General features: G+C 40.7%; 2 protein-coding genes across 3 annotated transcripts; one reads left to right on the top strand and one right to left on the bottom strand.

Moving 5' to 3' along the window:
- Nucleotides 1-269: 269 nt before the first annotated feature.
- dcps (decapping enzyme, scavenger) lies at nucleotides 270-3,358 on the bottom strand. Its single transcript, XM_061788424.1, has 6 exons — nucleotides 3,075-3,358; nucleotides 2,086-2,236; nucleotides 1,863-2,008; nucleotides 1,672-1,785; nucleotides 1,068-1,178; nucleotides 270-997 (listed from the first exon to the last, which is right to left on the bottom strand). Exons 1-6 carry the CDS (start codon nucleotides 3,303-3,305, stop codon nucleotides 731-733), a joined length of 1,020 nt encoding a protein of 339 aa, XP_061644408.1. The 5' UTR covers nucleotides 3,306-3,358; the 3' UTR covers nucleotides 270-730.
- Nucleotides 3,359-4,486: 1,128 nt separating this feature from the next.
- On the top strand, nucleotides 4,487-13,409 carry ids (iduronate 2-sulfatase). 2 transcript variants are annotated; one of them, XM_061788369.1, is made up of 13 exons: nucleotides 4,487-4,666; nucleotides 4,926-5,062; nucleotides 5,178-5,355; nucleotides 5,471-5,559; nucleotides 6,281-6,481; nucleotides 7,634-7,804; nucleotides 7,901-8,027; nucleotides 8,373-8,543; nucleotides 8,807-8,913; nucleotides 11,215-11,331; nucleotides 12,156-12,266; nucleotides 12,392-12,529; nucleotides 12,601-13,409. In XM_061788369.1, exons 1-13 carry the CDS (start codon nucleotides 4,600-4,602, stop codon nucleotides 12,682-12,684), a joined length of 1,698 nt encoding a protein of 565 aa, XP_061644353.1. In that variant the 5' UTR covers nucleotides 4,487-4,599; the 3' UTR covers nucleotides 12,685-13,409. The 2 variants fall into 2 exon arrangements, with proteins under 2 accessions (XP_061644353.1, XP_061644354.1); XM_061788370.1 differs by having other exon boundaries at nucleotides 4,500-4,533.
- The last annotated feature ends 263 nt before the right edge of the window (nucleotides 13,410-13,672 follow it).

Genomic DNA, 13,672 nt, shown 5'->3' with positions numbered 1-13,672 from the left:
AGTGAGTCATTATTAGGGAAACAAACAAAAATTTATAATCCACAACAACAGTTAAATTCAATTGTGGAGGAAGTTATATTTAGAGTTAGATACTTTACAGTATAACATTTAAGTTAAAATATGGAATACAGTTAAGACATTCATCTGTTCATTTTCCAATGTACTGTACAGTATAAATGACTACATAGTATATAACTCTACAACAGATGCCCATTATGCAGCTCACGTGTCAGTAATTTAACAAATATAAGAAAATAATGACATTTCAGTGAATTTGCTTTGAAACTTTATATTAGAAAAAAAATTATGTGACAAACCATTTTACTTTTTTTACTGAAGTTTCAATTCATAGTATTTCTCACCTTGGGGTTATCTACATAAGCTTGAAAAAAAAAGATACATCATTAGTTGGGTTTGAAATTGTGTGCCAAAGATAATCAGCATCATTATAATTGTATAAGATCTGAAGGTTTAGAAATTAGACATAGAAAAGAGGGACAGAAGCCATTTATTAAATGATTTCTGTTGTTACAAAAGATAAATCCCCCCCAAAATATTTTACATAAAAATGTTTTGCAGTTAGACGGTACATGCTCACCTGCGAGCTAACATTTTTGAATCAGTACTGCTGAAAAGAGTCTGGATTCAGTCTCACAATTTAAAAAATAATAATAAAAAATAAAAATTAATAAAAATAAAAAAACTGACTGAAAAACACCTTGTCATAAGCTTATAATTTCCCAGCTTCCTTGAACTGACTGAGCAGTCCATCATCCGCCCGCAGTGGGAAGGAGAGGGTCCTGGTTTTATAGTAGTGTGGGTCAGACTGGAGGTTCTGGATGACGTCTATAAGGAGGTGGGCACGCTCCACACCGCAACCTGGCGCCTCGTAGCCAAGCTTGGTGAAGTGGACGTGAAGGTGGTAGTAAGACGGCTGGTAGTGCAAGTAGACTCTCAACTTGCTGGCTGGGAGGCTGTAGTGTTGCAAGATGGCGTCCTGACGGCACGTGGCACACCATTAGAATATAAAAAAAAGACAGCCTTCAATAAAATTAGCGCAGTGTCACCTTTCCTTTCTGGAAAATGTTTTGAAGGAGCGGTAAATGCTCTGATGTCAGGTCCCTCAGACTTTTGAGGTTTCTCTGATGTGTAATGGCGATCAGGTACAAATTATCCAGCTGAAAGGGGACACACATTATGAAACACAATGACGCATTCACTAGTCATTTCATTAAGTACACCTACACTGCCTACGACTCAATCAGTGGAAGGTGTTTTAAGTGATTGACACGATAGTCAGCTCATATATCAACACTGTTTTGCAGTGTAGCTACTGCTGAGTGGTCCAATGCAAATACTGTACACTCAATTGGAACTTCTAAAAGTCAAATGCCCCTGAGGTTTGACACTTATTCCAAAAAGAGCAGACAGACCTTAGATGAACACATTTTCAATTGGTGCTAGTCAACAGTGTCACGAGTGTCGGCTGCTGATAACCAGCACGTTCTCGAATGTTCGCCGAAGTTGCCGACGTGAGAGCGGTGGGTATTTGTGTCTGGGGACCTGTCCACTGCATCCGCCACATACACAGATACACACACTTATTGACGAGAGCAATTCAGAAACTTAGTGATGAAGCGCTGCCTCCAGAAGTGAAATGATTTCTTTCACCTGTTTTTGGTCCCATTTGAAATCCGGGAGGAGCACAAAACCAAGCTTTGGGTCTGGATCTTCAAACACTATCCGCTCAGACTCTGCCTTCTTCTCCAAGATGTTGTATACCCACTAGGAGGTGAATATGATGTTAAGAAAAATATCACCAGAGAATTTAAGTGAGGAGTTTTTTTTTAAGGCACACTAACCTGCACACTAAAACTTTGCTTCTGGATGAAGGGAAGAGTGATGGACTGGTAGTCATCCGCCGTCTCCTCCACCAGGAAGCTCTCCTGACGCTGGTATTTCTTCACATGCTTTTCAGTGGCAGGAAATACCACAGTTGCCTTGAGCTCTGAAAATCACAAACATACGAGTCCTCCATCTTTGCTCCTTCTGTACAGATATTTTATGTACCGGTCTTATCTGTACCATTAAGGTGAGGTGGAGCCTGGAGACGGTAGGTGCTATAGATGTCATTCCTCATATCTAGCTTCAGGGTCGAAGCAGTGAATATTTCAGCCAGAGCGTCTTCTGTGATGGGAGTCTTCTCCAGGATGACCACAGCATTCTGGTTGTCAAGCTGATGAGAATGTGAACAACCCAAACATAAATGTATGGCAAGAATGCTATCTTTTTTTTTGCCTCTTGAAAACCGATCGTCAACGGTTTAAATATTAATATTTTTCTAATTATTCCCGACACGTGGCCGTCGGTAGGGTGGCCAGTCTTCAGTTTAGGGTGGCCGTGGCCACCGCCTAGCTCCGCCAACTATTTCACACATGATTGCAAACTGTCAGAGAATATGTGAGCGATGTTTTTTTTCATATATTTTATGTAGCACGTAGCATTAAATGTTCTTTTTTCTACTGGTGGATTAATAGCTCAATAAAACCTGGTGCCAGGGGACACACACTGGCAGGTGTGACGGATATTAAAAATATTATAAAAACAAACAAAAAAGTATTTTAATGTTATAAAAGCACCATAATATTCCAATTTAGAATTACCTCTGAAAAATGAACGAAACAGAATTAATACTCACGATATGTATTATTATTTAAATTCACAGAGAGCCACAGCAGAAGGATGAAAGAGCCACATGTGGCTCTGGAGCCGCGGGTTGCAGACCTGTTCAGGTGTACCGCATAGCTGCTTTTAAAAGTATGAAAAGGTTGCTACCTCTTAAAATTACAGCAAATACTTTTTTTCCTCGCCGTTTTTACACGGCCAGTCATCTAAAGAGTATTGTTCAATCCCTCAAAACCCACTTTGTGTACAAATTAACATACCGCAGCGGGCAACATGAAAAAAAACAAAACTTCTCACTCTCGTTGGAATTTAAATTAAACCGTCGCGTTAAAACTACATAGTAATCACGTCCACAATTAGGAATAAAATCTAACGTTCATATTATGTACCTTTCCGTGGACAAAGATGGTTTTCTCCCTGGTAGAATCACTCAACACGGTCGTGGTTTGAAAGCCAGAGAGGACATTTTCTTCAGACTCCTTTCCATTCTCTCCTTGACTATTTTCATGATCCGTTTTTGTCTTTTTGTTTTTTGGAGACAATTCGTCCGATGCCTCGCGATTATTTTCACGTTTAGTTGAAACGGCGGCCATGTTTGTTTGACGCCTCTTCCTCAACATTGCCCAAAGATCGTTTAGAAGTCAAGATAATTCACTCGGCATCCACAATCAAAACAGAGGAAAGGAAAGTCTGCACACTTTGAACTTACCGAACTGCTCCCTATTGGTTAACTTCATGTCACATGGTTTACAGAAGCCGCGTTGTCTCTAATCACCACGTTGCCCGGCGTTATCCTCAGACTGTTGTTTGCCCTTTAAGTGAATTGCGGTAAATTTTGGGCAAAGTAGTTGGTTGTGTGGCTGTAGGCTGTTCCCACAGATAAAAAGACTCGATTAAGAAGACTAAAGACATCAGCGCGTAGTAGCAGGCCGGCTAACAGACGTGCCTACGTGGCGGCCACGTTGGCAGGGGCAACGTTCCCGTCAAAGGCAATGCGTGAATATTGAAATTAAGTCGTAATGTGATAATTTCTCCACCGATTTTCAAAGGTTTTACTATTTTTTCCCCAATGCCAAAGCGTGTGCATTCAATACAGAACATGTCATTTCCCGACAAACCAAAAAAGACAACGCCTGTGGGAGGTAAACCCTATAATAATCAAATATTAATGAAACAAATCTAGCATCATTACTTTAAAGAGATGAATACTAGGGACTAGCATAGGGTCGTTATGTTAAGGCTTGGTAAAAATATGGCGCCCTCTCCTGTCACAGGCCAGACTTATTTTTTGGGCATGAATACCTTTTGTTTTTTTGAATTGAAAAAAAAATGTCATCGCAATCTCTTGAGGTCTTGTTGAGATTTCTTTTTAAAATTGAAAGATTAACCCTGAATATGTGCACCATGCACAGATCCCTAAAATGATTATTATTTTTTTAACTTTCAAGCTAATTTAATGTACAATTTAAATATCTCGCGTCCCAATTAATTTTAAATGTCACATTTTTCCTCCAAGAGATTTCGATGCGTGCCTTGCTTCTCAACTCCGGCTGTGTGTTTCAATCATTTACATATGACTCGACCTTTTTTCCTATTAATACACAATTAAGTGCTTTTTCATCACAATTGTCTATATTTCTGTCATTGTATAATGAAAAAACGAGCTCTTGCAGAGCGACACGCTTAATGTGATTGACACATTATGTAGCCAATGGGATCATGAGTTAGGGGCGGGGTTCCTTCAGAGCAGACCAATGCAGATACAGCATTCAGACGCTAATCAGAAGCGTTTTAATAGGAGGAAGAGCCCGGATGTGTGAGAAAGTTTGGTGACAGGAGATTCAAAAAGTGCGGAGGCGAGATGTCAAAACTGATTATCGTTCGTTAAAAGGGCCATTTAGACGTCATAGCAACATGTGCGTTACTGTCCATAAATGTCTTATCGTCGTCCTGCACGCGCTTGTTGCTGTTGCGATAAAAGGTAAATCCGTCAAAGTTTGCAACGTTATATTAGCAGTACTGTGGGGCTGAAGAAGGAATGTTAACAGGAGAAAGAAGGGTTTAAGTGTTTAATCTAATTCAGCGGCGATTCGTCATAATTCGAGGCTTGTTGTCCAATTTGTGGCTGGAGTCAACTGTTTCAGCGTTTGTGTCCGTTCCAGTTTGCTGGCCCAGATTTATGACTTCCTCTCACCGTTGCAGCCGATGTTGGTGTCACAGTTTTCTTTCTTTGCGTGTAGAGAGACGAAATGTCCTGTTCATCGTCGCTGACGATCTGAGGACGTCTTTGGGTTGCTATGGAGACGTCACCGTAAAATCACCAAATATTGACCAACTGGCATCCAAAAGTCACGTTTTTCTCAATGCATTTGCACAGGTTAGCCAACTTTTTGTATTTGAATCAATGTTCGACGATGACGCAAACACAGCAAGATTAGAATCCCCCCCCCCCCATGCACGTTTATACGTTTTATGTTTGTTGTTGTCTGCAGCAAGCTGTGTGCGCTCCTAGTCGGATTTCCATGTTAACAAGTCGCAGACCAGATACAACCAGGCTGTATGATTTTAAATCCTACTGGAGGGTGCACTCTGGAAACTACACAACTCTTCCACAGTACTTTAAATCACAAGGTTATGCTACGATGTCTGTGGGCAAGGTTTTTCACCCGGGTAAATTGAATTCATAACACCCTGCACGCACTTGTCCATTGTCTTCTGATTGGCTGTGTCATTCACGTTTTCACTGGAACGTTGTGAACGATGGCCGTGCTGTGTTTTTCTGCAGGCATCGCCTCGAACCACACCGATGACTATCCTTACAGCTGGTCCATCCCTGCGTACCACCCTGCTTCATTCAGCTTTGAGAAAAAAAAGGTACAGTCAGGAAGGGCAGTTTATAGGACATTACTAAATCTGTACAATCATTACACTTTCCTGGTTGAGACACTCACAATAGTTGAGTAAGGGATAGTCGTCTGCAAACCTAAAATGCACTATAACCTTTACAGGTGAACTTAATTTGACCTTTTTCTAAACCTTGGAATGCAAATGTCCAACTGTTCAATATTTATTTTTTTGAACATCACTTGCTGTTCTGTAGCACGGAGCTGAATGGAAAAATTCACCACAAGTATTTGAGCCATGAAAAGACTAATACATTTCCTGGTTCAATTAGAATTGGTATTTAAACGTTCCCCCTCATCTCGCTGTTCCCATTTTGACATCACGAGACCAAGTCGACACCGAACAACTGAACAGTACCTTACCATTGCGATGCTTCAGACAGGATGTTCTCAGAGGGAAGTGGCCATTAAGCTGAGCCTCTCAGAGCGTCATCAGCAGGCTGCAACAGAGAGACTGGAAGAGTTGCAGAAAGGCATAGTAGCGGATGTGCTTGGAAATATATTGGCCGAGTCATTGATCAAACACCTGTTGGGAATTTGACCGTTTTACCCCCAAAAGCACTGAAACACTGAACAGTATCACGTGCGCACAAAGGTTTAGAGGTCAAATGAAGTTAGGTGGCAGAAGAGACAGTTAACAGCAGTTTGTTTAAAAGCCAATAAAACTGTTACTAACGAACCCTTGTTTTCAGATATGCAAAGGAGAGGATGGTCACCTCCATGCCAACCTGCTGTGTGCGGTGAATGTAGCTGAGCAGCCTGGAGGAACGCTGCCAGACATGGAGAGCGTAGATGAGGCGGTGAGACTACTGAAAACTCGGGCCACTGACGGCAGTCCTTTCTTCCTGGCTGTGGGCTTTCACAAACCCCACATTCCCTTCCGGATACCGCAGGTATGTTATATGCGGTCGTCGCACTGCCCGGGGTGTCATCTGCATAGTGTTGTTAATACAACCCATCAATATACCATCAAAAGATGAATATTGAATCTTTATTAATCCAAGTAAGGCCAGTGAGAACGGATTTCTCATGTACAATGCCGACCCGGCAATAGGAGACGATATAAAGACTTCAGCTTTTGTTTCCTGGGTATTCCAACTGGATCTGGTACACAAGTTAGAAAACGGAACCTTCTGTTTATATCTGCTCCTTTTTCATGTGAGCAAACATATTGAAACGTGACTGACAGTTGTGCATTGTTCCCAAGGTGATTAACAAATATTGCTGAATATATGTTCAGTTTCAGAGTCGGGGTTCTCCTTCAATGACCACATTTCCGGGTGTAAGCATCATGAAAACCAGAGAGCTTCCTCTGGGTATTAAAAAAAAAAAAAAAAAAGAGAGAAAATGTGGAAAACAATCAGAGCCATTACAGAATCATTGGCCACAGCCAGTAAAACCATTTGGAATCTCCTGAAGAGTCAACAAACCACTGATGTAATTAAGTAACATTTTGAATAAGCTCCAATTTAAGGCGGTCAACACACATCTATAAATGGAATAGCTAAATGGGCTGTTGACTATGATACAAATGTATTGTCTAGTTACCATGAGTGTTGTGCTAGTTATTAAAATAAAAGCTTCCACGCTTTCCGTGAGGCTGTTCTCAGCCTTTTTGCTTATTTGCCATGCCTACTGAACTGCTAAAATACATTTGAAGATCCAAGTTCAAATCCAGTCCCTTCAGGTAATATCGTTTATAACGCAACCTTACAGATAACGTTTTAACATTATTGACTGTCATCCATACCCTTTCTCCTACTTGCTGGGCTCACAAGTAAGCCCGAGCTGCATCATAAAAGTGTCAAAATAACACCAGTGATATTAATGTACTATAACAATTTGAATGTAACTTTAAGGACACTCGTGAAACCACATTCTCTGCTGATTGTAATATGTGATAACCATGGCAGCAAACAAATAAATCAAACACATGCAAGTATATCAACTTTTAGACTTCTAGACATGTTTTTGCTGGCTTTGGATGGACAGATTTGACGAAAATCAAATTAGAATCGTAACACAAACATACTTTTGTCTTGCAGGAGTATCTGCGCCTCTATCCCATAGAACAAATGACTCTGGCCCCTGACCCAGATGTTCCCAGGCGCCTTCCCCCTGTGGCCTACAACCCTTGGACAGACATTAGGAAGAGAGACGATGTCCAAAAGCTCAACATTAGCTTCCCCTATGGACCAATTCCTAAGGACTTTCAAGTATGAATCTTTACCCTGTGAATGTTGTTGTTTTTTTCCCCCCAAACATGATCACCTTGCATCTCTCCTTTTAAACATGAGGTTATTCTCTTGTAGCTACGTATCCGCCAGCACTACTATGCTGCCGTGTCCTACATGGATGCCCAGGTTGGTCGGCTGCTCAGTGCCCTCGATGCCCTGGGGCTGGCTCAGAACACAATAGTGGTTTTCACCTCCGATCACGGTCAGTCATGACTAGTGCTTTGGAAAATGTTTTGTGTGGGATGCCGTAGTTAAAACATGCCGGGTCATTGCTTTTGCAGGAGATTTGGTTTTAGTGAGTATTCAGCAATGATTTTGTATGTCTGGCGCTCACGCAATGTTTGGACGCCTCTATGGAATGCCAGCCACTCGGTGGCAGTGTTGTAACAGTAATGTCATTTTGTTTTGGCTGAATCCTCAAGTCAGATGAATGCATAACGGACAGCCTACATGAAAGTCATTGTATGTAAATTCAAGAAACTTGGTCAGATAGAATTGAACTTATTTCTTGGACACTCTGTTGTGGTCATTTCTGATTTTGGTCCAGGTTGGTCACTTGGTGAGCATGGTGAATGGGCGAAATACTCCAACTTTGACGTGGCAACGCATGTCCCTCTTATCTTCTACGTCCCTGAGGCTCCTGCACCTTACGGTGGCCTGAGAGCATCTACCTTTCCCTTTCTGGATGTCTTTAGCCAATCAGAGTTCATCTTCGAGAGTAAGAATCCACAATTCTCAAAACACCATCAAGGAAGCAACGTTTTTTGGGTGCATTGGACAATTTTAGGACCCCCTTCGTTAGCTTATAAGGTTAATACACAAGTTGCGTTAACACTTTTGTCGTTGCAAAGACAATGCTGGGTTTGACACTGTGTCTCTATCAAAGGTTTTTACTTTGAGTGCAAAAGGTGCATTGGATTGCTGTAAATAATTTCCTCAGTTTCAGACTCCTTGAAACTGATTGACGCATATTGTTTCCAGTTGAGGAAGTTGTAGAAAAAGTGGTGGAGCTTGTGGCTGTTTTTCCAACCGTCTCCCACTTGGCTGGCCTGAAAACACCTGCACCCTGTCCTGATGTTTCTTTGCAGGTATTTGGCATGATTCTTTAAATGATTCCAATTGCAGTGGAAACTCAAAGCTTCAACAATTATTGTCTTCAGTTCCAAAATGGTTATTGAGTGTTGTTTAAAAAAAAAAAAAGTTGATGTAACACAGTGGTAAGCATGTCCCTGTTCCAGCTTTTTTGGTACATGTTGCAGGCATCAAATTCAAAATAGTGAATATTTGCACACACAATAAAAAAAAAAAAAAATCAAAGTTCATCAATTTGAACATTCAATATCTTAGGTTTGCGGCTGGAACGGATTAATTGCATTTCCCTTCCTCTCAATGGAAAACATTACCCCAGTTTACGAACGTTGAGTTACAAATGGCGTCAAGGGACAAATTAAATTCATGACCTGAGGTTCCACTGTCCATTTCTTTTTAAATCAAATCATACTAAAATGTTGATGTACACTTCTATGAATGGATTTGTTGTAGGACGATGTAATAATTCTCCAGCATAGCAATATTAGATGTTCCATCACAGCTGTGCCCCCCGTGCACAATGCAAGGTGCATCAAGGCACGGCTGCATGAGTCTTGCACGGAAGAACTTAAGCCCTGACCTCAGGACAACATTGGCATGAACGCGATTGCCAATGTTTCAGCCAATGAGCCAATCAATCTTGTACAAAGTCTTCCCAGAAGAGTGTAAGCTCTTTTAGCCGCAAAGGGGAAACCAACTCAATGTTTTTAATTTGTAGCGAGATTTGAGAATGATTAGCTGCACTGACTAATTGTTAAGGTAAGAGTCTAAGCCTAACAACCCCAATTGCAACCGTGCAATCATCCTCATTGTACCAGGCAATTTACAGAATGCAGCCGTGCAATGTTGGTGGCTTCTCGTTAAATAAAAGAAGAAACCAAACCAGTTTGTATTCTTGGTCATGTAGTGAAAATTGTCAAAGCACACACAGAGAAGTTGATTGTGTGGAAAAAGAACTATGATGATGTGAACAGCTGGATGTCTTGTGCACTATTTGCCAAACCTCCTCAGAAAGCTGCTCACGTGACACTTCTGGCATGCCACAAACAGGAAGGCGGGGGTCGTTGCTACAAAACTGCACCCAAATTGGTCCCCCCGCTTTTGTGCCAGGTGTATTTAAAGCAGGGGTGTCAAACTCATCTTAGTTAGCGGGCCACATTTACCCCAATTAGATCTCAAGCGGGCCGGACCACAATATTTGAGGCTTAATAATCCATAAATAACAGCTATTCCAAATTTTCCCCATTGTTTTGGTACTTTCAGAAAATAGTCACATGTATTCATTATTTTCTTGTTGCAAATCATATGAGCAGTTTGAAATTTTTAACCCAAAATAAGTTCAACAGTATTATGAATTATGTTATGCATCCTTTGTAAATGTACACATAAAAATGTAAGTTGTGGATGAAAAGAAAAAACAAAAAACAAAGTTCCAACAAAGCAACCTCTTTTGAAGTGACGCTTTTGACAGAACTTTTGTAATATTCAATATTTTAAAACATTTCTTCAGGAGGTATTTATTTTCACAGTGTGGAGATAGCACACCATTTTTTTTTATGAGTGTGTTCTTGAAACTTGGACATTGTTTGGCCTTCACAAGTGCATCAATGTCATTTAAGTGTTGTCAATGCAGCCTCCGCTGGACAAAATTAGCAACAAAAGTTACTTTTATTGAAAAAAAAAGCCGTTCTCCATCCCCACGGGCTGGATTGGACCCCCTGACGGGCCGGTTTTGGCCCCTCGGGCCGTATGTTTGACACCCCTGATTTAAAGAAACAATTCTGCTCCACATCGTCCATACAAGCAGTCGTTGCATTACACTAGAAAAAGTAAACTTGAGAATATTCACTGCACGAAGTGTGACTGACTTTCCATTAAGACATTCATCCAACCGTGGTCATTTTTAGAACGGAGATTGTTTTATTTTTTTATTTTATTTTCTCAATTTGTGGTGATTAGTGCATAAAGGGAGGCGCAGTGGGTTTGGGTTTGGATATTCGACTTTGCATATTCTTACTGTAATAGAAGTTTTCTCAGTACTACGTCTTCTTTCCACGGTCTTAAAATGTGAAATTCAAAATTGCCCATAGGTGAATATGTTGTCTGCCTCATTGAGTCAGTCCTGCGATTGACTCGTGATCATCTACCCATTGTAGGGTATACTCCCACCTCTCACCCTATCATGTGGTGGTAGTCTATTCAAAATGAGCTGTTTATAAGACTCATCTAGCAAAATGAAAACAAACTGTGAACATGTCTGACATGGATGACAATGTAATTAGCGTTTCTTCCTATTTCAGGAGGAGCTGTGTACAGATGGAATGAACTTGGCGCATGAATTCAAACCTAAAAAGAAAAAAATCAATGGGGAGGCAGTGTCTTTCAGCCAGTACCCGCGGCCTGCTGATACGCCACAGGTACGATTATTAGATTTGTTTTAAACAGAAGCCATACGTGTTCAAGTAGTTTAGCTGTGATATAGTTTGCATTCTTGAAATGACAACACAAATGTATGACCTTTTAATCAAAAATCATCAATTCACAACTTTCAAAATGATGGAAAATACCCAAGAAAATGCTTTCACACAGTCAAATCCTAATTGGAAGGAAAAAAGTGTTTTTAACAGTTAAACGATAAATGTACGTTTTAAACAAAAGCTGCTTTAGTAGTACAGGGTGTCCGTCCGTGGCTCTTTAGTCATTTTTGAGGCTCAACCCAAGTCAACTATGTGTAACATTTAATGTGTTATTTATGCCACTGTCTGTTATCGTCTTGCAAACATATACCCGTCTGCGCAAGTAGGTTGTTTCATGTGTTCTGTACGTAAACGCAGCCATATTGGATATATATCACTTAGAATCAGTCCGAAAAAAAAAATCCAAAATCATACAGGGCTTCAATCGGAATAGGGCACTTGGCCCGACAGTGTAAATCCAGCCATAGGCGAGTTAACCTTCATATGAGGAAGTTTTATCTGAGCCCACGTCGTCTGACGATCGATGGTAAATTACATAGACTTGACATGTATTGCCGCCGATGCCGATGCTGTTATGTCTGTTCTTTCTGACGGCCTTTCTGTTTCCCTGCGATGCAATCCCATTAACTGGGCAGGTGTGATCATCACGAGACCTGTTGCTTTTTCATCATCATCATCAAGATGTCCTAAAATGTACACTGTCCAGATGTCTGCTTGGAGTCCAAAGTCATGTCTAAGTTGTAATCTTTGTCATTGTCTGTTAGGAGGACTCGGACCTCCCTGACCTTAAAGACATAAAGGTGATGGGCTACTCTCTGCGTTCTTATGACTACAGATTCACTCTGTGGCTAGGCTTTGACCCCAACACATATCAGGTAGGATTTCATTCTTCAAATATAACCAAACAACATGAACTTACTCAAAGGTCATCGGTTGAATGACTGATCATCTGTATCTGTCTTTTGCCCTTGATATTTGCCACTATCGTCGATTTCTAAAGGTCAACGTGTCTGACGTCCATGCCGGAGAGCTGTACATGCTAGCAGACGACCCCGGTGAGGACAACAACGTGTACGATGACTTTGAGCAACACGGCGTGATGATGATGATGTGGAGGAAGATGAAGAACGTGCCTCCTGTGAGTTTGCATATGCCCATTTATTTCGATTCTTCCCATCGATGTGACTCATTGGTTGCTTTCCTGTCCAGACTGTTAGTGTACAGATGAGGATGAAACTGCAACTTCTCAACCTTACAGCAGGACTGAAGATGAGTGGAAGCAAAGCACGATGACAGATGGTTGGAGAGTGCACACAAGCAAGAAAGAGAACCCAAAAACAGGGAAAATATTGGCTTTTTTTTTTTTTTTTTTTTTTTTTTACAAAATAAATGTAATCCGTGATTAAAAATCGTAACATCCCATCTGTGTTAATGTTTGAGCTTCAAAGATCAAACATTGTCTTTTAATCAGCACTTTTTTTTGCGAGGCAGACACTGGAGGACACAAGGTCAGATTTCAACAGCATGCACTCTTGATAGCCTGCTTTAATTAGTTGGAAATTATTCTGTGAATTTTACATGCTGCTGGCTGCGTTGATAATGAGAGTGTTGAACACGTTTGAGTTTTTCTGTGTGTCGTCTTCCACAGGTGTTGTTTAACGGTTACATTTCTAATGCACTTTGTCACCTTGTAAACAAGTCAGCTCAATTTGTGTGCACATGCCATCTGTAATAATTCAGTACAAATGAAGTGTTTCCATTCTACTTGCTTTTTCCCAGAACACTCGTGTGTGTGTGTGTGTGTGTGTGTGTGTGTGTGTGGGGAGAAAACTGATATGTTGATTGGCCCCACAGCTGCTTCAAGCTAAAGGTACGATGCAATGTGTTGTACTATGGCGGTACAATAGACAAAAATGTTGCACTGATATTTTAAATGTCCTGCATGCTATAGTTTGTCTCTTGACTTCTTTGTAAAAAAATAAAATACACTGTACATCTGTACAGTTCAAAACAGTTAATTTTGCCACCTCTTTGTGTATGTTTAACTCGCAGAAATCACAATCACTGTGATTGATACCTTGTGCTTTTTTTAAAACTCGGGAAAACAAGTTTAGATTTGTGCACCACTTTTGTCTTAAATGGCACTTAGTTTTAAGATTAGTTTTAACCTTATCAATCTTATTCCGTAATTATATTCGGACAAATGAAGACAAACACCGCTCACCACAGTAAAACTCATCACCCATCTGCGGTTGACTAAATGAAACACTGTTTTCCGAAA

The sequence above is a fragment of the Phyllopteryx taeniolatus genome, chromosome 10, assembly GCF_024500385.1.
Source record: "Phyllopteryx taeniolatus isolate TA_2022b chromosome 10, UOR_Ptae_1.2, whole genome shotgun sequence".
Taxonomy (NCBI): Eukaryota; Metazoa; Chordata; class Actinopteri; order Syngnathiformes; family Syngnathidae; genus Phyllopteryx; species Phyllopteryx taeniolatus.
The sequence above is the reverse complement of the archived record's forward strand: the minus strand, read 5'-3'. Positions and strand labels throughout refer to the sequence as shown.

Bases quoted from the DNA above. Each gene is read 5' to 3' on its own strand.
- dcps (XM_061788424.1), bottom strand. From the start codon at position 3,305: ATGTTGAGGAAGAGGCGTCAAACAAACATGGCCGCCGTTTCAACTAAA. The intron at 1,179-1,671 runs GTGAAAGAAATC...GTCCCCTTTCAG, and splicing joins TCAAATGGGACCAAAAACAG to CTGGATAATTTGTACCTGAT. The intron at 998-1,067 runs GTGACACTGCGC...ACGTGCCGTCAG, and splicing joins ACATTTTCCAGAAAGGAAAG to GACGCCATCTTGCAACACTA.
- ids (XM_061788369.1), top strand. From the start codon at position 4,600: ATGTGCGTTACTGTCCATAAATGTCTTATCGTCGTCCTGCACGCGCTT. The intron at 7,805-7,900 runs GTATGAATCTTT...ATTCTCTTGTAG, and splicing joins CAATTCCTAAGGACTTTCAA to CTACGTATCCGCCAGCACTA. The intron at 8,914-11,214 runs GTATTTGGCATG...TTCCTATTTCAG, and splicing joins GTCCTGATGTTTCTTTGCAG to GAGGAGCTGTGTACAGATGG.